This window comes from Ostrea edulis, chromosome 1 (genome assembly GCF_947568905.1).
Source record: "Ostrea edulis chromosome 1, xbOstEdul1.1, whole genome shotgun sequence".
Taxonomy (NCBI): domain Eukaryota; kingdom Metazoa; phylum Mollusca; class Bivalvia; order Ostreida; family Ostreidae; genus Ostrea; species Ostrea edulis.
This window is the reverse complement of record NC_079164.1, coordinates 54,679,539-54,706,905: the sequence shown is the minus strand read 5'-3', so window position 1 is coordinate 54,706,905 and position 27,367 is coordinate 54,679,539. Positions and strand designations below refer to the sequence as shown.

The following is a 27,367-nucleotide window of genomic DNA, read 5'->3' as shown; positions in this document are numbered from 1 at the left end:
ACGGATATGTACTTTGTGCTTACTCCCCCTTTTCCAACTTTTAAAACTTTGTAACAGTCAAGCCGAAAGCCTACATCAAAGGGGAGGTGAATTTTATTTATATGTGGTAACTTTCACAGGGGCCTAAGATGCCATTTTTAATTATTATAATTAAAAGAGTTCGGTTATACAATCTGTTTCGTTTCGGTGGGTTTCGTTTCGTTAGATTTCGTTTCGTTTCGCACTTTACAGGTACCCGACAAACCATGTGTTTAATCTAATATAACATTTCCCTAAAATGGACTAAGTTTAATCTAATCAAAATTAGATCTTCCATCTGCTTCCCGGTTTTCAATACGTCGCGTATCGAAAACCGGGCAGCAGATGGAAGATCTAATCTTAATTAGATTGTGACTAAGTTCAACAACCTGTATTTTTCTCAAAAATTGAAGAAGATCAAAATCCTTGTCACATGCACATCTTCAATACTCATACAAACACTCTGAAAAACAAGATGGCTCTCACTTGAAAATTGTGGGAGGAGTTTGCCAGACAAATTATGTACTCTCCACATAATACTAATTTTCAAATAAAGGGGCACAACTCCTGCAAGATAGGTCAAAATGGATTAAAATTGCAATATGATCTAGAATGATCCACAAAGAAGCTACATAGCAAGTTTCAGTTTGATAAGTGACAGAGAAGTGAAATTGGAAATAGAAAACCCCGAACGGACACACAGACGTACGGATGTACAGACATCGCTGTACCATAATACATCCCATCTAAAGACGAGCATATAAAAATCATGGTATGGAATTTTCAAAGATATTTCCCTATATTCCCATATAAAACTTTGATCCCCTACTGTGGTCCCATTTTATGCCTCATAGTTGTGATTTAAACATACTTCAATCTGCACTACCTGAGGATGCTTGCATATTTTAAAATACAAGTATTCATGGCCCTGTTGTTATTGAAAAGAAGACTTTTCCTATATATTCCCATGTAAAACTTTGATCCCTTACTGGGAATGCTTGCATATTAATATTTATAGGTTATAGACTTTGTATGGGAAAATATGACGACCGAGTTTTTTGGCGAGTAGACGGACCGAGCTTGCGAGGTCCGTTCGCGACAAAAAACAGGTCGTCATATTTCCCATACAAAGTCTATAACCTTTTTATTATATACTTTCAATTTCATTTAGAAACTAACAATAATTTTATTTTTAACAATAACTTTATCGGTTTAACTGAGTAAAAGGTGAAAAACACGAAAAATTTGAAAATTAACGGCGTAGAAATTTGATTGTGACGTAATGTTTGCGAGTCGGAATGTTTCCGGGCATATATCGTGTGATATATGCCCGCAAACTTTTAAAGAAAAAAGAAGAGATGAAATTGAAAGTATATAATAAGAGTAATTATTGCCCTGTTGTTTCTGAGAAATTCTTACTTTATATCCCCTTTTAAAACTTAGATCTTCTATTGTGGCCCCATCCTACCCCTGAGGGCCATGATTTGAATGACGTTCAAGCTGCATTACCTGGGGATGATTGCATATTAATATGACCATTCATGGCCATGCTGTAAGATTTTTAAAGATTTTCCCTATATTCCTATGTAAAACTTTGATACCCTATTGTGGTCTCACCATACCCCTAGGGGCCACAATTTGAACAAAATTTAATCTGAACTACCTGGGAATGTTTGCATATTAAGGTAGTACCAAACAGTATCCGAAAATCTATCATTTCAGAAGCACCTCACATAAGCCAAAGGTTTACGTGGCGCTTGAGTCAAGCGTCTGTAGCAACAAATAATATAGACAACACCAATGGAATGTCAGAGATGATTAGTGATGGGACAGTTGTAAAATCGAAATGAGAGTCCAAGCGAGGGTTACTTTAAAAAAATAAATAAAAACAAGCGGGTTTTGGATCATAATTATGCACAATTATCATCCAATATCAAAACTGGCCATGATGCTGATTGTTACTGAATATATTGACATCGGAAGTGGAAGATGGGGATCAGACACCAATTGCATGCTGTTTTAAAGAACTACAGACATCCAAAATTTTTCACTATGTTTTATCAGAAAAAAGACTGAATATTGAGTTTTTATGCAATATGCTAAAATGAACTCGATGAAATATTGAAGTTTATGAAAAGTACAAACAATAGATCTAATGCGTGTCATAAAAGAAACTTATTCAACATCTAAACCTGAAACCATTATTTGAATGAAATTGAATCTACACTATGTCAAAAAGCATGCATATAAATTTCAACTTTTCTGGTTCTTGAGAAAAAGGTTTTTAAATGACCCCACCCTATTTTGCCTTTTCTTGATTATCTCCCCTATGGAGACAGGATGGCTCTTCATTTGTACAAACTTGAATCCCCTTCACCTAAGGATGATTTGTGCCAAGTTTGATTGAAATTGGCCCAGTGGTCCTTGAGAAGATTTTTAAAAGATGCCACAAAATATTTACTAATTCTTGATTATCTCCACTTCAAAAAGGGTGTAGCAGTTAAATTTGAACAAACTTGAATCCTCTTTAGCAAAGCATGAAATTAGCCCTGTGGTTTTGGAGAAGAAGTTGAAAATGTTAAAAGTTTACAGACAGACAGATGGACATGACACCTGCAGACAAAAAGTGATCAGAATAGCTCACTTGAGCTTTCAGTTCAGTACATTTATAGTTTGCTTGTAGTAGTTAGTACCTGTTTCTTTGACTTCAACTGGATTTTTGGCATTAAGAGTAAAGGTCAAATTGTTATTGACTGGATCTGATTGGTTGGCCTCTTGTTGTGTATCAAATGTCGTAGGAACAGATTGATGATGAGGAAAGCTCACACCTAACAACTCTTCTAATTTCACCAACTCTTCTGGTTTATCCTCTGACTGGGTAAAATATTATGACAGCACAAAGTAAAATTGCATCTTGCTATGAATATAATAGTACATATTGTTGAAAAATTGTCATCCCTTACTTCAAAGGATTTAACATACTTAGTTTGAATAAAATTGGCCATGTAGTTTCTAACAAGAGATTGAAAAATGTTTGTATGTTAATGCATTGATAGCTGGGATTGATCTTGGTAGGTCTACCAAGACATTTAATGCATCACAAATAATATACAGTAGTTCTAGTCCTACATGTACATAGACCCAGATTGAGCACACAGCTGAAGCTATAGTCTAAACATTAAAAGTGCATATTTCAATAGAAATTGAAAGGAATCAATGAAATATATAAGATGAAACTCAGGAATAACCTGCTACAGTACCTGCAACATTATTCTTGACATTTCTATTGTGTTCTATCAAGTGTGTATCCTATCGTATTGTGCGTGTATCCTATCGTATTGTATGTGTATCCTATCATATTGTATGTGTATCCTATCATATTGTGTGTATATCCTATCATATTGTATGTATCCATCATATTGTATGTGTATCCTATCATATTGTATGTGTACCCTATCGTATTGTGTGTGTATCCTATCGTATTGTATGTGTATCTTATCATATTGTATGTGTATCCTATCATATTGTGCGTGTATCCTATCGTTATGTGCATGTATCCTATCGTATTGTGTGTGTATCCAATCGTATTGTGTGTGTATCCAATCGTATTGTGTGTGTATTCAATCGTATTGTGCATGTATCCTATCGTATTGTATGTGTATCCTATCGTATTGTATGTGTATCCCATCATATTGTATGTGTATCCTATCGTATGTGTATCCTATCATATTGTGCGTGTATCCTATCATATTGTATGTGTATCCTATCATATTGTGTGTATATCCTATCATATTGTATGTATCCTATCATATTGTATGTGTATCCTATCATATTGTACATGTATCCTATCATATTGTATGTGTATCCTATCGTATTGTGTGTGTATCCTATCGTATTGTATGTGTATCTTATCATATTGTATGTGTATCCTATCATATTGTGCGTGTATCCTATCGTTATGTGCATGTATCCTATCGTATTGTGTGTGTATCCAATCGTATTGTGTGTGTATCCAATCGTATTGTGTGTGTATTCAATCGTATTGTGCATGTATCCTATCGTATTGTATGTGTATCCTATCGTATTGTGCGTGTATCTATCGTATTGTATGTGTATCCTATCATACTGTGCATGTATCCTATCCTATTGTACATGTGTGTTTGTGTATATTCTATCGTATTGTGTGTGTATTCTATCGTATTGTGCGTGTATCTAATCGTATTGTGCATGTATCCTATCGTATTGTATGTGTATCCTATCGTATTGTATATGTATCCTATCGTATTGTGCGTGTATCTTATCGTATTGTGCGTGTATCCTATCGTATTGTGTGTGTATCCTATCATATTGTGTGTATATCCTATCATATTGTATGTGTATCCTATCGTATTGTACGTGTATCCTATCGTATTGTACGTGTATCCTATCATTGTGTGTGTGTATCCTATTGTATTGTGCATGTATCCTATCATATTGTGCATGATTCTTTTGTATCATGGGTATATCCTATCGTATTGTGTGTGTATCCTATCATATATATGCGTGTATCCTATCTTATCAGGTTTTCCATTTGTATCGTGTTTCGCATTTATCAGGTTTTTTTGTTTATATTGTAAGTTCGGAAACTATTGGGCTTATAATCTAAATCTAATGAAAAAGAGTTATTTTTGGAATTGAGGAAAGACAGTACATTTCACGGAGAACATAAAGAAACTTCATCACAATGTCATTGTAAGTTGTCTGGGATTCATGACTTCTGAAGCAATGGAAAGTAAGCTTGTTGAGGAAATCGAGGTCAATAATCTGAGAGCAGTGAAATTGAAACCTCTTCATCTGCAGCTCATGAACAGTTAGTTGTCTAGAAACAATGATTTGTAATTAACTCTAACAGAGAGAAAATAAATTCCAATTTGAAAAAAAATTAAAGTTACAATATTTATTTTCATAAAGGAGATTTCTCCTCATCACCCCTGTATTCTAATCAAGTACCAACTATTGCATTCCTCATATCATGTCCTGTATATTACCAGTGTATTGACAGCAAACATTCTCAGTGACATTAAATTCCATGCAATTAGAAGACCAAGTTTCAAAAAGTTGCAATTGCATTGGTGTTGCATCCCAATGATTTTGGGAAAAAAGAGTTTAAGTAGCTATTTCTGTTCACTCTGTGGAATGTTGTCTCTACTTGTACATGATACTACGAGTCGATAGTCGTATACATAGACACTGGGAATTCTCTCACACAGGTCATATATTTGAATTCTTATGCAGTAAATACAACAACAAAAATTGAACCATTTCAACAGTGTATATATTTTGATTCTATGAGTTGATATTCGAAAATAAAATTAAGATTCAAATATTTGGTTATACATGTATAACCGTATGATATCGTTTTCATATTAACAATGTAATATCAAAAAGAGAGGTAACTTTGGAGAATTTTATGGCAAAAGTACTGGAGTTATCTTTCCTATTTACTTGCTATTTAGGTGGATCTACCGATTTGTTTCATGAGCATCATACACTCACTACGTTCTTAATAGACTGAATCTTTTCATTTTGAGTTCGATGTTTCATAAGAATAGTCATGCCTCCAAAGTCAAATGTTTGGTGGTTTTTCAAGAGGGAAAATAATGGAAATTCAGTTCAGTGTTTGTTGTGTGAAACAACTTCAAATTATTGTGGAACAACTTCGAACATGTTAAATCATCTGAAAAACAAACACTTGTCAAAATGAGGAATCAAATAGCAGCTCTTTCACCTCATTTTATCAAACTATCATATGCATAAATTTTGTGTGCTTGTCGAAGAAAATGGGTTCTGGGTAGTCAGAAAAAATTACAGCTGCAATTTCTAATATGATTGTACAGGATTATTTGCCACTAGGTTTAGTGTCTGGAAAAGGATTTTTCTAACTTATGACTTTAGCACTACCAGGGTCAAAATACCGTCTCGGAATACAATTAAATCTAGAATTGAAAACATTTATGACGAGAAAATGAAATCCTTTTTAACATGCCTTTGCATCACTAGCCATGTTTGACATTCAATATCTTGTTAAAGAATGACTCGATATGCGTGCAATTTTGTATCCAGGTATAAAACATATCTTGAAACAAGGCATGAAAATCGTGACCATCTCGTTCAATTGGAAATGGGATAGGCTGATTACTTACCGACTTGCCCTCGTACCACACCATAAATTTGTTTGTACAGTCATGTGGATGATTTTTACATACAGATGGGGGGGGGGGGGGTGGGTTAAATATTGTTTGAATATGGATATTTTGTAGCAGGTCGGGGAATTTTTTTTGTCCTGATGTGCCAAATGAACATTGAGCCTTGTCCGACTTCTTTACAAATTTTATTACGAAATTGACGAACAGAATACAGTATAAACAGTTTCAACATTCTAATAGCTTGAGTAAAACAATTTAATGACCCAAGCTTACACAGATCACCTAGTACGGATTTGTTTGTAAAATGGTGTCAACGATAGCACACTTCATAAATGGCGTATGTGGGTATCAAACCATTATTTAACTGTTTAAGCAACTCTAGTTAGAATTGCAGATAAGCGGCATTGTTTAATATGCTTCGTATGAATATATGCAATTCTTAAGTGATCACAAACAACGAAAAGTAATCTACGCGAAATCATGTTGACTACAAAAACGAAAATTTTTCCTAATGAAATTAAATATATCTACAGTATATTTGCATATAAAACTTTGATCCCCTATTGTGGCCCTACCCTATCCTGGGGCCATGATATGAACAAACTTGAATCTGCATTATGTCAGGAAGTTTTCAATGTAAATTTCAACTTTTTTGGCCCTGTGGTTCTTGAGAAGATTTTACAAAACATTTCCTATATATTTGCAAGTAAAAACTTGATCCCCTATTGAGGCCCCATCCTACCTCCCGGGGACCATGACTTTAACAAACTTGAATCTGCACTATATCATGAAGCTTCCATGTAAATGTAAACTTTTCTGGCCCAGTGGTTCTTGAGCACCCTATTCTTGCATTTTCAGGATTTAATATCTCTCCTTTGAAGGGGGTATGTCCCTTCATTTATGGGCCCTTCACTTGGACAAACTTTGATCTGGCCTTCACCTGAGGATGATTCGTACCGAATTTGATTGAAATTGGCCCAGTGGTTCTGGAGACGAAGATGAAAATGTGAAAAGTTTACGGACGACCAAAAGTAATCAAAAAAGCTTTCAGCTTAGGTGAGCTAAAAATGAATTTTTTCCCCAACATTTACATTCTACTTTTATTTCTGTCAGAAACCCAGGCCGTTAAAACAGACATACTGTATTTATCAATATTTATATGTGGATTTTTACAACTGCATTCATGAAGAAATGGCTTTCATCATTATTTGTAAAGATATCAAAGGCAAAAACACTGAAAATGTATATATATTTCCTTATGATAAGTTAATTTTTCTGTACTTTCATGTTCTGTAAAAATGCATTCTGAATGTGAAGTACTTTACCTATGACAAAGTATGTCATATTTTGTCGTATCTTGCACTGTCAGACTGAAATAACACAGTACTAGTAGAAAGGAAATTTTAATACTTAAAAGTAAAAGTTTGCCTGTTGCCCAATCCTGTTGAGTTTCTCAATAAAATATGTTTAAATTATGAATTAAAAGTTTGTGTATATACTATGTATTTCATTTAAATTCTGATGGTCAGAAAAGTTTCTACATTCAAAAATTTGAATACACACAGCAGAATTAAATCTAACGAAAACTACTTTACCTAAATGTAAATATGCTCTAAACACAGTAAAACTCTAAAGTACTTTTCATTGAGTAGTTCTGAACATTTCCCCTACTACATAGTTCTGGCTTTACCTGTAAGTTCCCCTGTTCCTGTACTTTCTGCAATAGCTGACAAGCAGCAAGAAGCTGGGACTGAAATTGGGCGACTGCTTCCTAAAACAGGAAAGGGACATTACCAAGAGAATTCAACCACATGATTGTCACATATTTTTTTTGTAGAGTATAACCAAACTTGCTTTCTGTGTTTCTTGAATTGCAGTGGCTTCTTGGACAATGGATGAGAATTCCTTCTTTATATCAGCAATTTTTTGCAGCATTTGTGTTGGATTAGCCTACAAAGAGAACAAGAGATCTACCAATAGGTTACCGGAATATTAGTTAAAAGTATCTCTAGTCCCAAGGGCTATGAAATCTAAAAAAATATTTCCTCTTTTGAATATCTAAGCTAAATTCTAATATTCAGCAGCAGTATAAAACAAGTTTAAACACATATGCCCCAAAAAGTGCCCATTCTGATGACAGACTTTACATAATATATGTTATACAGGTGTATTAACACTAAATGATCATTCTGGACCTGCCCTAGAGTCAAAACACTGTAGTTGAAAAATTCACTATTTTGGTACAGTGGAACCCTGTTATAATGTTCCCCCTTTATTATGTTCCCCAAACAAAGTTTGGGAACATATTGTTTTTACTCTGTTTCTTCTTATTATTATTAAGGTCTTCCGTTACCAATGGAAGACCTTCTAGTGGTTGTACTGTTTATTATTATTCCCCCCCCCCCTTAACAAGTTTTATGTTTGCCAGGCAAATGGCTTTCCAGATATTGAGGGGACAATATTCTATCATGCTCAATTTAACCCACAATCTTTTACCCTGTGATCTCAAAATTAGGTAGAACCAGTATACCAAGTTCAATGTATGTCAAGGAAAGCATTAAGATATTGAGTGAACAATATCTATAATTAAATCCAGTTTGAACCTTGACCTTTAACCTTGTGACCTGAAAACATATAGAGGTTATTTATTCTCCAGGGGCTACCACTGTACCAAGTTTCATGTATGCCAAGCAAAGGGTTCTTTAGATGTACTTGACATGATAGGGGTCAAGTACATGATATGTACTAGACATTATCGATGTCTATAGACCAACAAACAGACCCTTGATGTTTGACCTGAAAACCAATAGGGTCATTAACTCACTAGGGACAACCACTGTACCAAGTTTGGTAACTGTAAAGCAAAGGATTCTTTACAAATTGAGTAGACAAGACTTGGTCTACAGAACAAAATGTCCCCTCATTTTCAAAGGAGGGCATAAATATTCAATTGTTAACGCATGGTGACAGACACAGACCAATTGCAAAAGGTCACCTGAGTGACTCTGTTGACCTAAAAATATTTTTCTTTAAGCATACTTAGCATATCAATTTCACCTTGTTTCAAGAGAACCAAAATCCTAATGAGGCAAATATATTATATACAAAATTCCTGATGTTCCTAGATGAGGTTGAGAAGTAGACAATGGTTCTTTTTTCATACTACAGTTAAGACAATAAAATTAAGGTCATATTTCAAAATAGAAAATATAAAAATTTTTTTTTACATGATTTCTAGTTTACCACACCTTATTTTCTTCATTATTCTGGTCAAATTCAAAATCAAGCCTTCTTGACAGAAAATTCAGATCAGATTCTGCTTTCTGGAACTACAAAAAAATATTAAATAAATAAATTGAAATATCAATGTAAAAGAAAACAGATACCAACTAGTTCATGATGAAGTGCACCACCAGCATACATGATACACCCATTTGGAACTACATGATGCATATCTATTTTTGCATACTTGAAGTCCCAAGTTGTGATACTGTCATTTGCAACTACATTGTAAATAAAATCACAGCAGCATACCTGAAGTTCTCTAAAATGTACAGAAAAACACAAAAGTGCTTTCTTTGTTATCTATTGAAAGATAAAGAACAAAATTCACGAAAAATGAAGCTTAAGCAAACTTTTTTTAATTGCATGCAAACCAGACTATTTTGTGATCAGTCTCTTCCTCAGGAAAAATGAAAAACTTATACATAATAAAAGATATGCAAAATAATTGTCTATGTAAGACTCTAAAGTGCGATGCATGATCACGACAAAGTGCGATGGTTTGTTAACGTTACGGATGCCAAAATGCAATGGTCACGCCAAAGTCCGATAGTACGGAGTTCAGCAGTGCTCCAAGTCACGTCTGTTATCAGGTCGCAAAATGGCGACCTAGAAATATTTCTGGTCGCCATTTTCAAATTTCTAGTCGTCATGTTCAAAATTTCTACTCGCCATGGTAAAAGATTTTGTAAATAAGACCTACAAGTGGTTTTTTTTAATTTGAATATCTATCAAGAAAAAAATCAACACCCATGTATGCGTTTTGTTTGTTTTATTTTTAAACTGAATAGAAATGTGCTGTGAAACATGCTGGATGCTAACAAGTAAAGTATTTACTCTGGCAAAAGTTGTATTGCATTGGGCCATCCTGTATATTTTATAGTACGCTTCTGGGGAAGAAAACCCAGCCTTCCACACAAGGATTTGCTTTCAAGTCCTCAATAACTTTAAGTGGGCCTTCACTGCTTATGCTAATAAAAGCTTCTACTTTTGTTGGATCTTTTGCTGAACAATCAGTACCAACATCAATAAGAACACTACATCCCGAGTTTGTAATTGTTTGTGAAAATTAGCAGCAACAGTTGCCCCGCTCGACTTACTGCTAATAATGCAGTCACGGACAAGACGTGTCTCTTACTGTTACCGTGAATAGTCACACTTCCACATTTGAAAGATGTACACCAGGTCGTGGTGAAATCGGACAATGGGTGTCTAGAAATGGTGGACGTTGCTGGCTGATTGGCCTCACAAATTCTGCAAAACATTTTGCAATCTCTGTATATCAACCACGAAAATTCCTTCAGCCATTAGGATTGGGGTTCTTCCTTTACTTTTGCATTTTTCTTTAGACACAGCTACGTCATCTTTAAATGCAGAACTTTCTCCATGTGATTCTTGAATTTCTTCGTTACATGTACTAGGCCGAGGCTTCTACATTTTAGTATTTTACTACTGATAAATCAAAGTTCTTTAACCCTCGTTTTACCGCCATCTTGATTGCTTTCAAACGCTATTTTCACCGAGACTGAAAAATATTTATTCAGACTTCCGATCCCGATTACAAAATTTTACTGGATGCCCAATTTTTCTCCACTCGCAAAAATGCGACTTGAATATAATCTCTAGTCGCAAAATCGATTTTCTGGTCGCAAATGCCACCGTTTTACTCGCAACTTGAAGCACTGTAATCAGTAACGTTTGTGACATCATATCATTGTGACGTCATTCTTAACGTCTTTCAAAATAAAACCACGAAGAAATGTTACATGGACGACAGCAACGACAAGGTTTACACTGTTGAGGATTGTGAGAACGGCAAAGTACATTTGATGTTGAACTATCTACTTCGCCAAAACATTCTTTAATTCATGATCATTTATTAGTTGTGGTGTACACATAATAAATTTCTGGGGGTATGCTATAATGCAAAATATTCTATACGACTTCGCATTGGAAAGTTTTGTGTTTAATGATACGACAACTAAATGGTATAGAAATAAGCTCTTATTCTTATTTTTTGTGCATGGATTTTGCACTGATATTTTGATGAAACAACACATGGTTGGTTCAGTCTGTACCAAAACACTGTGTCGTTTACAAACCAATGGTTTCGGCGTGTCACACAATCGAACTTTGACATATCAGACCATCGCGCTTTGGCGCAGACCATCGCACTTTGGAGTCTCATCGCACTTTGGAGTCTTACATATACATGTATATACATATATATATATATATATCACAGGAGTCTGAAGTTTTATCAATTATAAAAAAAAAAATTGGGAAAAAAATATTCACCATCTTCTAATAAAAAAAAAACAATTATTATTAAATATTAGAAGATGGTGGATATTTCCCGAATTTTTTTTTATTTTATTGATCAAACTTCAGACTCCTGTGTATATATCTACACTCATGTGCCAAAAGTATGTCAATTTTTTTCCAAGATGGCCACTGTAAAAAAATTCAATCAATATCTACTATCAATAAAATCTTATTTTACACTTACAAATTTCTATGAAAAATACAAAGATTAGTATGTATCAATGCAAAATTAATCGGTAAAAAATCTAAATGTCCTTAAAAATTATCAATTGACACTGAAAGAGGTCCATTTTTGAAAAATCTGTCTCAGGCACTCCCCATTTAATTTTGTAAATGACAAAAATGTTATATGTAAGTCTATTGGGGAAAAGTACAGACACATATTGTTATGTCCTTACATCAAATTAAATGCGGTACACTAATGCAATTTACTACAATTACTTTGACATATGTTTGACTGGCATACACCAACTTGGGTGTAATTGACTGCAAAGGGAGATAAGCTGGGACGCTGTTAATAATCAGTTATGCCTTTGCTCTCTGTGCATAAAAATATATGTTGTTTTAATCATGTTGTATATATATATATATATATATTATATTTAACATTTCCTCTGTAGATCGTAATATTCTGCATGAATGTTTTATGCTGAAATTTTATCAATCCTTAGTGATACAGTCATCAATGATCTTATAATTCTATGATTCTCAACCCCCCCCCCCACCCCCCTTCTAGATTAGATCTATAATCGAACAGGGGAAATTTGAGTCATCAATATATAAACGAAGTATGGTACAAAAATATCTTACAGATGTCATTTAAAAATTAATTTTAGAGTTAACCAAGGTCGTCAAAATATGAATGAACCCAATTGCTAACAGCACCCCCCCCCCCTCCGCTGTCACTCGGTACGATGACGCGACTGTAATGGAGGGGTGGCTATAATCAGACTGTAACTGTAAGGCAGTGAATATTCCTAGGTCTTCTTTTCGTTTTTGATGACTGGATTGTAAATTAATTTCATCACTTTACTTTCTTTGTTAATTTTGTTATAATTCAAAACGTGTTGTAAAATATTGTTTGAATTTTAGGGAAAACGAGTCTGGATTCTTCAATATAGTCAATACGTATGAAATTAATCAAAATATGGGATGAAATTGTCAAACTTTCATAACTTATCAAAGTTTGCATTATCATAGTTATGTTGTTATGTCATGTTTATCAACTGACCCACGGAAGTACAGTCCAATACGTCAAAGAAACGAATACCAGTCCTAGCCTATTTTAACTGTTGGCGCAAACCAGAAGAAAAATTCATCTCAAGAGATTAAGATATTTCTGAATTTTTTAGAAATAAAATTTGAAACATATCTACTTTTATCAAAATTAAATGCAAATTAATAAATCTATAAATTTATCCAAGTGAAGTAAATACAAATTTCACTGTCATATATACAATGTTGTGTTCATAATAAAAGCCACACATAGACCTATTGTTCATTGTGGTTTTTATTTTAAAAAATCATTGCATTACGTTTTTCAATATGCACGTGTAACTTTGATTTCAATCTAAAGTATGAACATTCAAATTGACCTTCAAATTGAAAAGTGTACTACATTTGTTAAGTGATGTATTTTAGTATTAAATCATTCATATCATGAACTGTCATGGTACATACATGTTTAAACGTGATAAATCCCTATACGTGAAAGTACACACGGGTCAAATTATGTAGGCCTACATCAGTTTCCTGCAACACCATGGACAAACGTCATTTGGATACAACCATTCCTATACGCAGGATACAGTCGTGCTTTTCACGCAGAGTACAACCAACTCATAGTATATCAATCATAGTATATGGATGGAGACGTGAATTTAGAAGTTGAAAGTCGATCGATTCAACAACTTATAAAGAATTATGATGTATTGTATATTTTATATTCAACCTACTACTACTGTTAATTCTACTGTTTAAGCATGTAAACTTAATCACGAAGTAGTTTATAATGAAAAACGTTAAATGTGTATTGAATGTCTTTATTTAATCGATGCGACAGAAAATTCGGTTGCAGCTGAAACTCTCAACGTGCTTTCCTTTCCGCCCAGAGAGTCTTGCAATGCGTTTTCTAAGTTCGTCTCTAAGCGTAGTGAGGTCCTACGAACCGTAATCCATCGTCGTTACTAAATATTCAACAACTTTCTAATCTAAACGTGTCCTTCCGACGCTCTCTTAAATCTGAGGTTAGAAACGCCTTGGACGTTAACGGATCATGCGCAACCTGTAATCAAGGGCGAGTAATTTGGAGTTTTATTTGCCATTCTTTGTTATGTAAACAAGGTTCGTGCCATGTTTTTGATTACATATAGATTGCTTGATGGAAAATAGCATGTTTAAAACACAATGAGATGTGTTAAACACTAAAAACTATCAAATTATGTTCAGAATTAACTTGTACATTGAAAAATCTGCTTTAAACAAACTTTTACTGGTATATCCAGCTTACATGTAAACAAAAACAGGGCATGAGCCTTGTTTACATAAAAAGATTTGTGAGCTCTGTATCTTCCATGTACCTCGACGACTGACATTCAAATCTTTGCTGGCTATTAGAAATACCTTAGCTAAGCATTTTGAACATTAAAAATGAAAAAATTAAATTAAAAATTTTTCAACACCTCAAATCATGTCCATGTCCCAATATAATTCAATATATTACTATGTCCATTTTACCCCTTGACCTTTGACCATGTGACATCAAAATAAATAGGGATCATCTTCTCATGAAGATGTACCAGTGTACCAAGTTTGATGTCTGTCAAGCAAAGGGTTCTCAAGATATTGAGCAGACAGTATATTCCTATGTCCAGTAATGATGTCCCTTGACCTTTGACCTCAAAATGAAGAGGGATCATCTTTTTCTGAAGATGTACCAGTGTACCAAGTTTGATGTCTGTTAAGCAAAGGGTACTCTAGACATTGAGTGGTCAGTATATTCTCATGTCCAGTTTGGCCCATGACCTTTAAATGAGAGGGGTCATCTTCTTCTGAAGATGTACCAGTGTACCAAGTTTGATGTCTGTCAAGCAAAGGGTTCTCAAGATATTGAGTGGACAATATCTTCCTATGTCCAGAGTAGATTGACCTTGACTTTTTGACCTGAAAACAATTTGAGTCCTCTTCTACTCATAACCAACCCACATATGAAATATCATTACAATCAAGTGAATGGTTCTCAAGATATTGAGCGGACAACATGGGGTCTACCGACCGACATACCGACCGACAGGTGCAAAGCAATATGCCCCTTTTCGTCTGCATGTTGAAGTTATTGATTATTTTAACTTTTGTAAAGTAATTAGGGTTGAGAAGGGACACAAACCATGCTAGGTTTTACTATCATTATAGAAAAAAAATTGCTATCACAGTCACATGTAAATTAACACATTTTGCTGACAATTTGCAAATAATTTTAATGCTATCTATTTAAAAGTGCATCAAAACAAGGCAACACCTTCTCATCTTCTAGTTCTAATAAAAAAAAATTGGGTGGAGCCTCCCCTTGGATCCCCCTAGTGGATCATGCACCATGCTGCAAGATATCACTTAATACCCCACACCCAGAATATAACATACTATCTTTTTACAAGTCACTTTGTAGCCTGCTAACTGGCACAGGTGCTCAGGTTATAATATTTGAATACACATCTAACCTTATACACATGTATAAGGTTAAATGTTAACAGGACTCGTGCTGCCCATTGCATTTGTCACATTTTGCGATTTTGCAGGAAAAAAATGCGAAAGAAATTTGGGAAACACAATACGGACATTTCATATTTTAGAAATTGTGGCGCCATCTTGAATTTTGGCATCCAAACAGCATTAGGGCTGTTTTACCTGTGCAGAATGTGGATACCCTGTCGCATAGGAACAATAGACCTAGGGGTGTCTTGTTTATTTAGCAGTTTACACAAATGGTTGATCCTCTATGTGCAGACAGGTGTGAATGAAATGAACTTTGCACACGCAAGTTGCCTACATATCATAAAATACTGAGGAGATACCTCGAGTCATTACTAGGAAGCTACCTGTTTTGGACTGGGTGGAATAAAAACATGCGATTATGCACACTTCATTGTCAATATAAAAACAAAAAAATTTAATTTGTCGGTTCATCACAGTACAAAAACGATTTCATCTAGAAAGTTTAACTATTGAATGTTCAAATGTATTTTCTAATCCATTTGACGGTAGGATAGATCTAGTGTATCAATGGAGGAATGTTGGGAAATTGCATAATTCTTTAGCTCTTTGGTTTGATCTATTTGGAAAATGGCCATGCGGAAATGCAAAATTGTAGGTTCTTCTGAAATTGCTAGGCTGTCATCTTTTGACTTCACATCATCTCAAGCCATATTTTTCAGACTTCCTGGAGTCTCTTTTCCACTACATAATGATTTTCATTTAAGGACCACCTTGTCATTCTGCATTTCAAGATGAAAACAGGAGTATTCTTAAAGGGAACGTAGGGTCAAAAATCAAATTTTGATATGTGAAAACTGGTACCATGCACACAACAAAATCTAGCACAGAAAAAATAATTGCTGCTGATAACAAGATTTAATCTGTCATTTACACTGAAAACTGAGCTGAATGGGAGAATCTCTTATCATGGCGGCTGATGACGTGTATGCGGCAAATTCATTACAACTGCTGTGCCTATAGCACTAAATGGGTTACAGAGTATAGATCTATAATTTAAATGTCGGGAGTGCAAGCGAAATTTTGCACTGTGGTCAAAGGAAAAGGAATACATGTATCTACCGTTTAGCATCCCTGATCTCCCCAAAAACTATGAACATTGTGCAATAATTGGATACATAACTTTAACCTTGGAAATAAATCTTTTGTTTTTGAACGGCATTTTGAGAAAGATTCTTTTAAAGAGGATATCAGGGTAAGTATGAATTATATTTGATTTTTTACTTGGTAAATACTAATAATTCTTATATATGTGTAAATAACCAGAGTTTATTTACAACAAACATTTACTTATACTGTATAATAATTTTCTAATTTAATCTAATTCAGTTTATTTTAATATCCTTATCCAGTAAATATTTTGTACAGGCTAAATATGAAGGGATGGGTAAACACTGCTTTTTAAATATTCAAAGTTAAATTAATATCTATTTAAGTTCAGATATTGGGATACACACCAAAACCTATTAAAAAGAAGATGCAGTAACTAAAATATTTTATGGCAGCAAGCCTAAGAAAATAAGAGAAAATAGCTCAAAAAGATAAGGAAAAGGAAAAGCAGGATACATATGTAACATTTTCAAAAATTATCACAGCACTAGCATATTTTGTATTATACTATTGTTTTTAAAGAAAGTGAAAATGTACAAGTAAACAAATGAAGTTTAGTATACATATATATGAAGTATAGTATATATAATTAATTAGTCATTATGAGTATTTTTCATTTTTCAGCTAATCCATTTTCTTTTGGAAACCAATGAAAACTCATATGCATAACTTATTGACCAACCAGGACTATCAGCATCTAAGGAAACAGGTAATTTGATGTATAATATTTTCTCTATTAAATGATTAACAAAGTTTTACAACCAAGGTCATTTCAATTCCCCCTGTGCAGTTAAACTTTCAAGTTTTGACATTTATGTGGCAATTACTGCAGGGGTGTAACTATAATCAACTGATTTGTGCTGTATACAGTTTCACATTGCAAGATTCTCTTGTAAACAGATGTACTAGAGAGAAAACTAGCTACTATGAAAAATAAACTCTTTGTCGTGTGAAATACATGTACATGCACTTTCATGAAAATTCATTACTTAAGTTATAAAGTAATGGTTTGATTTCATTTTTTATATTTTCAGCTCAATGAAGATATGAATAATGACAAAAATATCCCACTCTCAATCCATATTGAAGAATAAATTAACTTTGTGCAACATATACAGATAGAATACGCCGGTTTCGAGATACGTCCGAGTTATTTCCCTTTGGAGAACTCTCGTACATAGTAAGGCGCAAAAGAATTTGTTTACAAGCGGGAGTGGGACAGATATTCATCACAGCGTAAGTGAATGTACTCAGTAAGTTTCTCATACGCTGTTTGATAACCGGAATTCGACTGATACACAAACTAAGTAAGTTATAAGTATCTAGGGAGTAATTAAATACATAGAATTCTTATCCTACCACGTTATTTCGCTGGTCATAAGTACCATATCCAAGATATTTCTTGCAAATATGACATTGTTTGTATGTTTCCTCTTCGGTAAAACATTTCTTTCAATAGTATTTAGTATTTCCCACATTTACATATTTAAAGAGAAGTCGCTTTTAATACATTTCATCATCTTCCTCGTTGGCTGTATATCCACTCTGTCCCACTTCGGCATTCAAAGTTCCACTAAATGCACCTCCTATACAAAAGAGTTTGTATCTCGAAACTGGCGTATTGCCCAGTCATTGTCCATCATATGTGCTAAGGAATGTTCAAGTGAAGAATGAAGAAGTGAAGATGATGAACTGTATAAAGAATACAAATTAAAAGTTTAAGAATTAAGAGTGTCGTTTTCATCAATCCATCCCAATTCACTAGTGTTTTCATTTGAAGCTGCTAATAATTCCTCTTCATTATAATCAGGCTTAAATTGATATCCTTTGCAGTCAGATATGATCAGCTGCTTTCACTGAGAGGCAATTGCCCGGTATACGTCATAAGCAGATGGGATTGTGGGAAATATCTTAAAGAGCGATAACTTTATCTTGCAAAATGGCAGCCTCCAGCAGATGATGTGTAGCTATATTTAATAGTCGATTTCTACACAACAGATCACAATCAAATGGAAATAACCAGTGGACTTAATTACTAAATATTTAGTATTGGAAATGTGAAAATATTTTTTTATACCCTACGTTCCCTTTAAGTGAATTCTTTGTGAAAAATGTGATGTTGTGAAACTAAGATGATGCGTTATGTTACAGTAATTGGCTTTAGTCTTCAGTGACTTTGTCATCATGCATTGACTTTTTATAGACTACAAATTTAATGTTTATAATGAGTATCATATGTTATTTACACTAACATGATTAATAAACATATAGAAACTTGTTTCTTGTCTTTATTTAATGTAGCTAGTAATAAGCTATGATATACTCCTAGATTTTCCTGGTATGAAATAAAATTGAGTCAACTTAGCCAAAAACAATATTATAATAACAATAAAATCATGATTGTACTGAAATGTCATCTAGACTGATTGAAAAGCAATCTGCTGAAATACGGTTTTCACAATATCATAATAGAAGGCGAAGCCCTCTCACGGCCCAAAGGGCCGTGAGAGCGGAGCTCTCCCTATAGGTAACACGTATATACATGTTTAAAAGGAAAATATAGGAAAATAATGAAAAATTAAACCATACCTATGGAACTTGAAAAGTTTGGTACCAATGGCGTCGATTTGAATATTAGCGCGTGGACATGTATTCCTCCATTTTGAATCTCGTCTACCCTAGTTCACGTCGTTCTGAGATGTTACATAAAATCCGTAAAAGCATGTAAATCTTATTTTCTTAATCATATATAATCACTCTACGTTTAACGCCATGTTTTTTGTTGTGGTTCAAACGCTATGTTTGTAAATTTGCTAAATAACGACGCTGAATATGACGTCACAATGTACTGTTTACATCAATTGCGTTATATTTCCCGCGTTCAATATATAGGCGGATCAAATGTCCAAAATTAGGATGATTTGATACAGCTCCGTCCGCGTGCTAACTTCGGGATGTTTTTGTCCTGTTTTGGATATAGATCCTAATGCCAAAACTTTTTTGCTTCGTCCTCAAACACGGTCACGCCGTAAAACATATTAATAGTGATTTATGATAAAAGCTAAACAAAGCTATGTTGATACATACTGTAGGAATAATCAGAGACATATAGATATGTTGAATAATATCAAATATACAGTAAACATGTATGAGTCGACGCACCCGTGTTAGGTTGTGACACAAAATTTTGGTCCAGTGTGAGCTCTGGATGTATAAGATTAGATGTGTATTCATATTTTATGACCCAAGCACCTGAGCTAACTGCATAGTTGGGTACCACAGGGGTTCGATAAACGCATAGCTCATAGCTTTTCAATTTTATTGACTTAATTGATAAAATTTCGAACTCCTGTGATGGGTACGGAACACAGGCGCTTGTTTCATAAACTTGGCGAGCTATATTATAGAATGACATGTCACTATATAGTATAGCTTGCCAAGTTTATGAAACAAGCGCCTGTGGTACGGAGTGACTCAAAAATATGGTCCGAAGTGACATGGGTACGAAGTGGTAAGGTTAGGATACGATGAGACAGCAATCTTTCAAGATCGTATCGTACTTCAGTATAGCATTATCACAAGTGTAAAATGGAGCTCTTTACAGAAAATTAGCATCAAAATAAACAAAAGTATGTACCATTGCCTCCAAAACTTCCACTTTTGACTCCATCTTGATTTTTTTACTTCCGCTTTCGATTTGGTACGCGGTAAATGATAGTTGGTAAAATGGGTAGTAAAAACCGGGCCGGGCCGGATCAGATCACCTTCGTAATCCGAATTTTTTAGTTTTCTTCGTTATTTTATTTTCGTTTCGTGTGAAACTTCTTAATCATAATCTGGATGATACATTGGATCTTCGCTACAAAAATTACGGCATAATTTTGCTTCACTGTGAAAATATCAACGTTTGTTTATTTCAGGTTGGTAAAATGGGAATGTATGTTCGTTCGCCCTAAAACGCGTTCGCCCATGACGCCGTTCGCCCTTATTCCCGTTCGCCCAGAGTCCGATCGCCCTAAAACTTGTTCGCCCATGGTCCGTTCGCCCTCTTATTAAGTTGAATGTCTGAAACATAGGAATTCTTAATTTTTCTATACATATTTTTCTATAGATGAACCAAAAAAAAAAAATTTTTCACGTATGCAACGGGTCTTAATAATGACCTGTCATACCAAATACCTGACTAACAGAAATTTACGACATTTGAAGGTTTTATATTAAATTTTGTAAGATATATTCCTGAATATGAATAAAAATACATTAGATTAAAGGTTATTAGAAATAATTTTCCCAATTTTTTTAGTCATTCATGAGATGCACGGGGGGTTGACCTCTGCCATGGTGGATAGTAGTTTGATGAAGTTTCAAGTTCCATCTCCTTATAAATCATTCTTGAGATCAAAGGACTGGTTTGTAGTTGAAAATCAAAAAATTCTTCAAAGATAAAACCGGTGCTCATATCCATAATGGACCTATACGTCTCAATGTCTTCAATATTGCTTTCAAAACATCGCGAATCGTTAAGAAAACAAAGGAGCTGATTCCCCAAATTACAGTATTAAAAATAACATACATTTAAACTAATTATGTCTTTTATAAACACTACAATCAGAATTAAAATACCAGTCTATTTATTTAAGAAACTTAAAATTGTTAATTGCGAAAAAAAAATAAAAATCGATACGTAATAAATGTCTTAAAAAATAAAAAAAAAGCTTAATATATACTATATATATATATGGCGAACGGGATATAGGGCGAACGAGGAAAAGGGCGAACGAGAATTATGGCGAACGGACTTTCGGCGAACGGACGGACGCGAACATGTAGAGAGGGCGAACGAACCCGATACCGTAAAATGGGTAGCGAGGAAAAATACACATTTTTCTGCGATTACGATTGAACTATGTGACACAACAATGAAACTACACATGATTTAGATAAATATTATGATAATTTATCACCAAAATGCTGTAGCACTTGTTATGCGATTCTTATATATTTAATATTCACGATTATTTAAAACCCGGGCCAAAAGGAAACCGGATACGGTAACCCGGGCCAGATATTAAAATTCCGAATAAAATGAGGATGATAGCTATCACGTGCACGATCTCATGAAACATGACATTGCACTGTTCTTATCACTTGGAGGTATCCTCATAAGAACCATCTTTTTAATTTAAATTTTAACCTAACTATCATTAAGTTACTTACGACGGCGTATTCGTGCCAATTTAACCTAGCAGAAAAAATTAAAATAATCGTTTCTACGATTTATTAAATGGTAGAAACGATGTAGAAAGTCGTTTCTACGATTTAGAAAGTCGTTTCTACGATTTAGGAAATCGTAGAAACGATTTAAAAAGTCGTTTCTACGATTTTTAATTAGGTCTCGGGTGACATTGCAATTGCTTGTCGTCTTTCATCGTGCGTTAACAATTGAACATTTTTAACTTCTTGATAAGTATGATCATTTCAATTCCTTTCAAATTTGGTATGAAGCATCTTTGGGACAAAGGGGACATAAATGGTAATTTTCAGGACTCCTACATCCCTTGAGCCTTAAAGACAGGGCAAAAACTGCCACAAAATTGAATAATTTTCAAAAATCTTCTTTTCTACCACCACATATATGTAAGAAAAACTAAATGCATAGTGATGTAGAGCTGGAAGGCCTACCAAAATTGCAATTTTCATGATCCTCAAATTTAACTTGAAATTTAACAAGCATATGCAGACTTACTTGAGTGCCATTTTGAAAATAAAATTTATGTACATACACTGTGTTGTTAACTGTTTCATTTAAAAATTAGATATATGATACCATCATTTTATATTATGAATATGCACACTTCATATCTTGACGTTTTAAGATGTTTTTAAATTATATATCTTTTATTAATGAAGAAATGAATACTAGCACTATAAATGCAATATTTTAAGTCATTATTATACAGATCATAATTAGTATGGTTAAAATGTTTTTAATTTTCAATAAATTACCTTTTTTTTTTTTTTTTTTTTTAATCAGGCAGGGTATACATAGTAATTAATTGCTCTCCATATAATCCTCTTTAAACTCTATCTTCAGTTTGAATATTCATAAAGTAGGCATAATTTATCAGTCGGTGATATTTTTTAGGACCATTATTATTGGTAAATTAATCGCCGGCCCGGGTCGACCGCATCCGGTTTCCTTTTGGCCCGGGTTTGGAAAAATCGCCGATAATTAAAATAAAAGGCATTTAAATGGTCAAATAATGCATTAAGTATCAAATTCAACTCTATGTGAATTGAAAAAATGCTAGGTTTTCAGCAGCAGATGCATATTATACAGAAAATATGCAATAATGTGTGTTTTGGTCTCCTACCCATTTTACCAACCAGATTTCATACAATCATTGAATTCCTTACCTATAGGTAATATTATGTGCTAAAATTTGTGGCGAAGACTAAATGTATCATTGAGAATATATTCCGTAAGTTTCAAAAGAAACAATGACAAATCAACGAAGAAAACTAAAGAATTCGGATTACGAAGGTGATCTGACCCGACCCGGCCCGGCCCGGTTGTAAAAACTATCGCGGTAAATGTAATACGACAGAAAGCCGAAGGTTCCGTATAGCGATTTTTTAAAAGATTTGTTTATACCAGAACTTTCATTAGAAAGTGCAGGTAGAATGAGTTCAATTAATCGTATGGAATGTGATATATTCCCATGGTTTTTCAAATAAGTCCAAAACAGTGGGATAAATTTATATGGAGTTATATAGGGAGGGGTTACATATATCAACTTTTGAGCATCTTAGAAAATTTACAGGTCCCTTACTTTTAATAGGACTTTTATAGTTGTACTCTAAAATTTAACGGCCGATTTGATGCTTTGCATCAAAACTATCATGTAAAAGAAAAGTTGAATTGATTTTTATATAATTTCTATTAATTGTAATCTTTCATTGTTATATTTCGGACAAACCAGTACAAAATGAAGTTCATCTCCAACCTCCTTCATATTGCATTGAGAGCATTCAGCGTCAAGTCATGTAAACGTTCCATTTTCAATATATATATAGTTGGTGAGCAGAAATGCGAAGTTTAGATATATTTTTCTCAGATTAAAATTGTTAACAACGGAGAGATAGTGCTCTCTTCCAAAGTTATTTCTAATGTAGCACAGGTTTTTGCTGTTCATTTTTTTTTATTCCACGCGTTTATAAAATAATGTCTTATAATACATGATGACATTTTTTCGAAAGGTTTGATAAATCAATATTTTTGAAGTCAGGATATTTATCTAACAATGCTTGGATACAATGGATGGATCCAGACCATGCTGGTTTATTAGGGAAGAGAAGACTCTTGAGATTGAGTTTGCTTCCTTGAATAGAACAAAAGATGGATGTAACGTTTCAAGTCGAAACCACTAGTTTGACATAACTCGATCGTTTAATTTGATAGTACAATGGAAATATACCAAGTTTATAGAGCGCCAAATCATCATAAACTCAAATTTGATTTGAAGACGATTTGAAGATCTTTTTGATTATTTGAAGATATCATTTTCATTCATATGTCCATTCGATATATCCCTGTGAACTCGAAATAAAAGACAAGAGAAGAACAATTAAATTATTGCTCGCTTTGATTAAATTCTTGATATCATTAATAAATCAATGCACGTTATAATTCAAATGAATTGATGATATCAACAATTGAATTGTCAATGCGCGTTTTAATTCAACTGAAAAGAGCAATAATTCAACGAATGAGCGCATCAATTCGATTAATGAGAAAATCAGTTCAATTAAAGCACTCAATACTTGAATTATTGTTCTCTTCAGTTAAATTAACGATATCACTAATTCAATTGATGCACATAATAATTCTTTTAGAGAGAGCAACTACTTTTTTTTTTCTCTCTCTCCAGGTTCACACAACATTTATTCACGTAATGACAGTCAGGGTTTTAACATCATGCCCTTACAAACCCACCTGGCTAGGGGGTACAGGGTATTTTATCTACCATTTACTCACATATCCACTCTAATAGGCATTCATTCAAAGATAGAAGAAAAGGAAGAGGATTAGAAAGGAATGAAATTACTCTGGCTTATCATATGTACACTATACAAAATAATATTAATCTAATAGGTTGTCACAAACTAAAGGTTTTAAATGTATAACAAATGTACTGTTATGATATTGATAATAACTTCCGATGATATACATAGGCTAATTAATGTATACAATTACATATTATATATTCTGGATGATCTAAAATCTATAAATCTTTTAATTTATGAAATGTATTCCATTTCTTCTCAAAAACATCTACATAATCATTTTTGCATGCTAACTGCCGTTCTACTTTGTACACATTTGTCCAAGTGGTAACAAAGTTATTTAACAAAGGCGGATTGCCTCTACATTTGCAACAATACACGAAGTACTTTAAATAATAATTAATCAAATTGATCATTTCATTTTCTGAGCTACCCAGCAAAAAGTGGGTTTTTTTTTTATCAACAACAATATTTACTGGGGGAAAAAATCCCTAAACCATGACTACACATTCTTGAAAAATAAAACAACATTTTCACAGTCATACAAAACATGCTCTATTGATTCCTTTTCTTTTGCACAAAACGAACATAAATCGTTGACTATTTTCTTTATTTTTAACAAAAATAAATTTGTGACTAAAATTTCATTATTTATACGATATTGTAGCCACTGTAATTTTGTATCCTTTGTAATAGTAAAAACATTTTTATCAATTGTATTCCATTCTTCTTGAGAGATATCAAATTGTAAATCCCATGCACTTCTTTTGACCTGTAGGTTTTTCTTCCCTATAATTAAAAATTTGGCACAGTTTTTTCTTGTTTCTTTTAAAATATATGAAAGGGGCTATATGTAGAGGAATAGTAGGTTCTTGAACTTTTATAAACTAGTTTATTCCATTAACTCTCATTGCTTTCTTCAATGCTTGTCTTAAACCAAAATATTCCAAAAAATGAGATTTTACTTAATACATTTCCATGAATTGATTATAATTCATGATATCTCCATTCTCGTCTAACATTGAGTTAACTGTATATACATTATTTTCACACCATTCTTTCAGATATAAAGTTTTTCTATTTACCTTTATGTTTTCATTGTACCATAAAACACTGTTAACCCTAAGTTCAGAAGATTTATTTTTCTCAAAAAGAAAAATTAACCATTTCCAGGATTTAATTACATCCCTCCAAAACATATTCTTTGATTTCTCAAGTTTTTGTAAAGCATACAATGGTCCAAATTTAATAACATTGCTTATATCAACTTCTGCTCCTATAATAGATCGCCACTTGGCTGTATCAAAGAGAAGTTTTTAAATCCATGACATTAATAGACTTGCAATAAAGTTTTCAATATTTACCATATTTAATCCTCTTTTGTCATATTCTTGTGTGACGACTGATTTTTTAACTTTTGCGACAGGACTTTTCCATAAAAACTTGAAGAATATTTGATTTAACTTGTCTATGATGTCTTTAGATGGATTTGGTAATGAAATAAATAAGTGTACTAGTTTTGAAATTACTAATGATTTAATCACTGTAATACGCTCTATAGGAGTAAGATTCCTTCTTTCCCAATGTTTCAAAAGATTTTGAATAGCAATAATTTTTTTATCAAAATTTATTTTTACTGTTTCACCTAAATCAACATCAAATTCTATTCCAAGAACTTGGAATTTATTATTGCCCCATATCAATTCTTTATCTTCCACTAATCTTTTTACTGAATACTCCTTACTACCAATCCATACCACTTGACTTTTACTATAATTGACAGTTAGACCAGACATCTCTTTCAAATCTTTAAGGTCATCTAATGTAGCCTCTTAAGATTCCTTGCTACCATCTAAGAATATAAAAGTGTCATCTGCAAACTGTGAAATTAAGTGAATTATATTACCTATCTTAATACCTTTTACCTTTTCATTACCTTTTAGTTTTATTGCAAGTATTTCTACACACAATAAAAACAAGTAAGGTGAGATTGGATCCCCCTGTCTACAACCACGCCTATTTTGAAACCACCTTGATAAATTTCCACCTTGGTTTATTGTTGTTGATATGTTATTGTAAAATACTGTGATCCATTTAATAATAGATTCACCAAAATTGAAAAAAAATTAACACTCTTATTAAATAATCCCAAGAGACTGTATCAAATGCTTTTTCAAAATCTCTGAGGAGGATCATGCCAGGAATATTTCTAACCTGAGTGTAATTCATTATGTCATAAATTAATCTTGCGTTTTCTGAAAATATTTCTTCCTGATATGAATCCAGTTTGGTCTCCACTGATTAATTTTGGGAGAACAGATTTGATTCTACCTGCAATACATCCAGACCCTATCTTATAAACTGTATTGAGTAAGGTAACAGGGCGCCAATTTTAAAAAAAATATGTTTTGGTTTGTCCGGTTTTGGTAAACATGTAAGGATCCCTTGCTTTTGTGTAATTGACAGTTCTCCCCTATTACAACCAGAATTTAATGCCTTAGTAACGAAAATTCCAAGGTCTTTCCAAAAAAAATTGAAAAACTCAGTAGTGAAGCCATCACTTCCTGGACTTGTATTATTTTTCATTTTTTAAATAGTGTTTGTTGTTTCCT

At 33.4% G+C, this 27,367-nt stretch overlaps 1 protein-coding gene and 1 long non-coding RNA gene across 7 annotated transcripts in view; one reads left to right on the top strand and one right to left on the bottom strand.

Moving 5' to 3' along the window:
* LOC125664668 (spindle and kinetochore-associated protein 2-like) overlaps positions 1–20,813 on the bottom strand; it is a 30,838-nt gene extending 10,025 nt beyond the window's left edge. For 3 of the 6 annotated variants that reach the window (XM_056154329.1, XM_048897524.2, XM_056154372.1), the window contains exons 1-5: positions 20,326–20,813; positions 9,452–9,532; positions 8,058–8,153; positions 7,894–7,974; positions 2,712–2,892 (exon numbers count right to left, since the gene is read on the bottom strand). In XM_056154329.1, coding sequence (XP_056010304.1) covers positions 2,712–2,892; positions 7,894–7,974; positions 8,058–8,153; positions 9,452–9,532; positions 20,326–20,358 — 472 coding nt within the window. In that variant the 5' untranslated portion in view covers positions 20,359–20,813. Of the gene's footprint in view, positions 1–2,711; positions 2,893–7,893; positions 7,975–8,053; positions 8,154–9,451; positions 9,533–10,322; positions 10,989–20,325 lie in introns of those variants that run through there. The other 3 variants (XM_056154336.1, XM_056154361.1, XM_056154351.1) reach the window with 2 other exon arrangements.
* On the top strand, positions 16,501–18,965 carry LOC125664724 (uncharacterized). Its single transcript, XR_008800000.1, has 4 exons — positions 16,501–16,773; positions 17,313–17,397; positions 17,723–17,924; positions 18,522–18,965. It is a non-coding gene; the product is annotated as an uncharacterized LOC125664724 (long non-coding RNA).
* Positions 20,814–27,367: the final 6,554 nt, after the last annotated feature.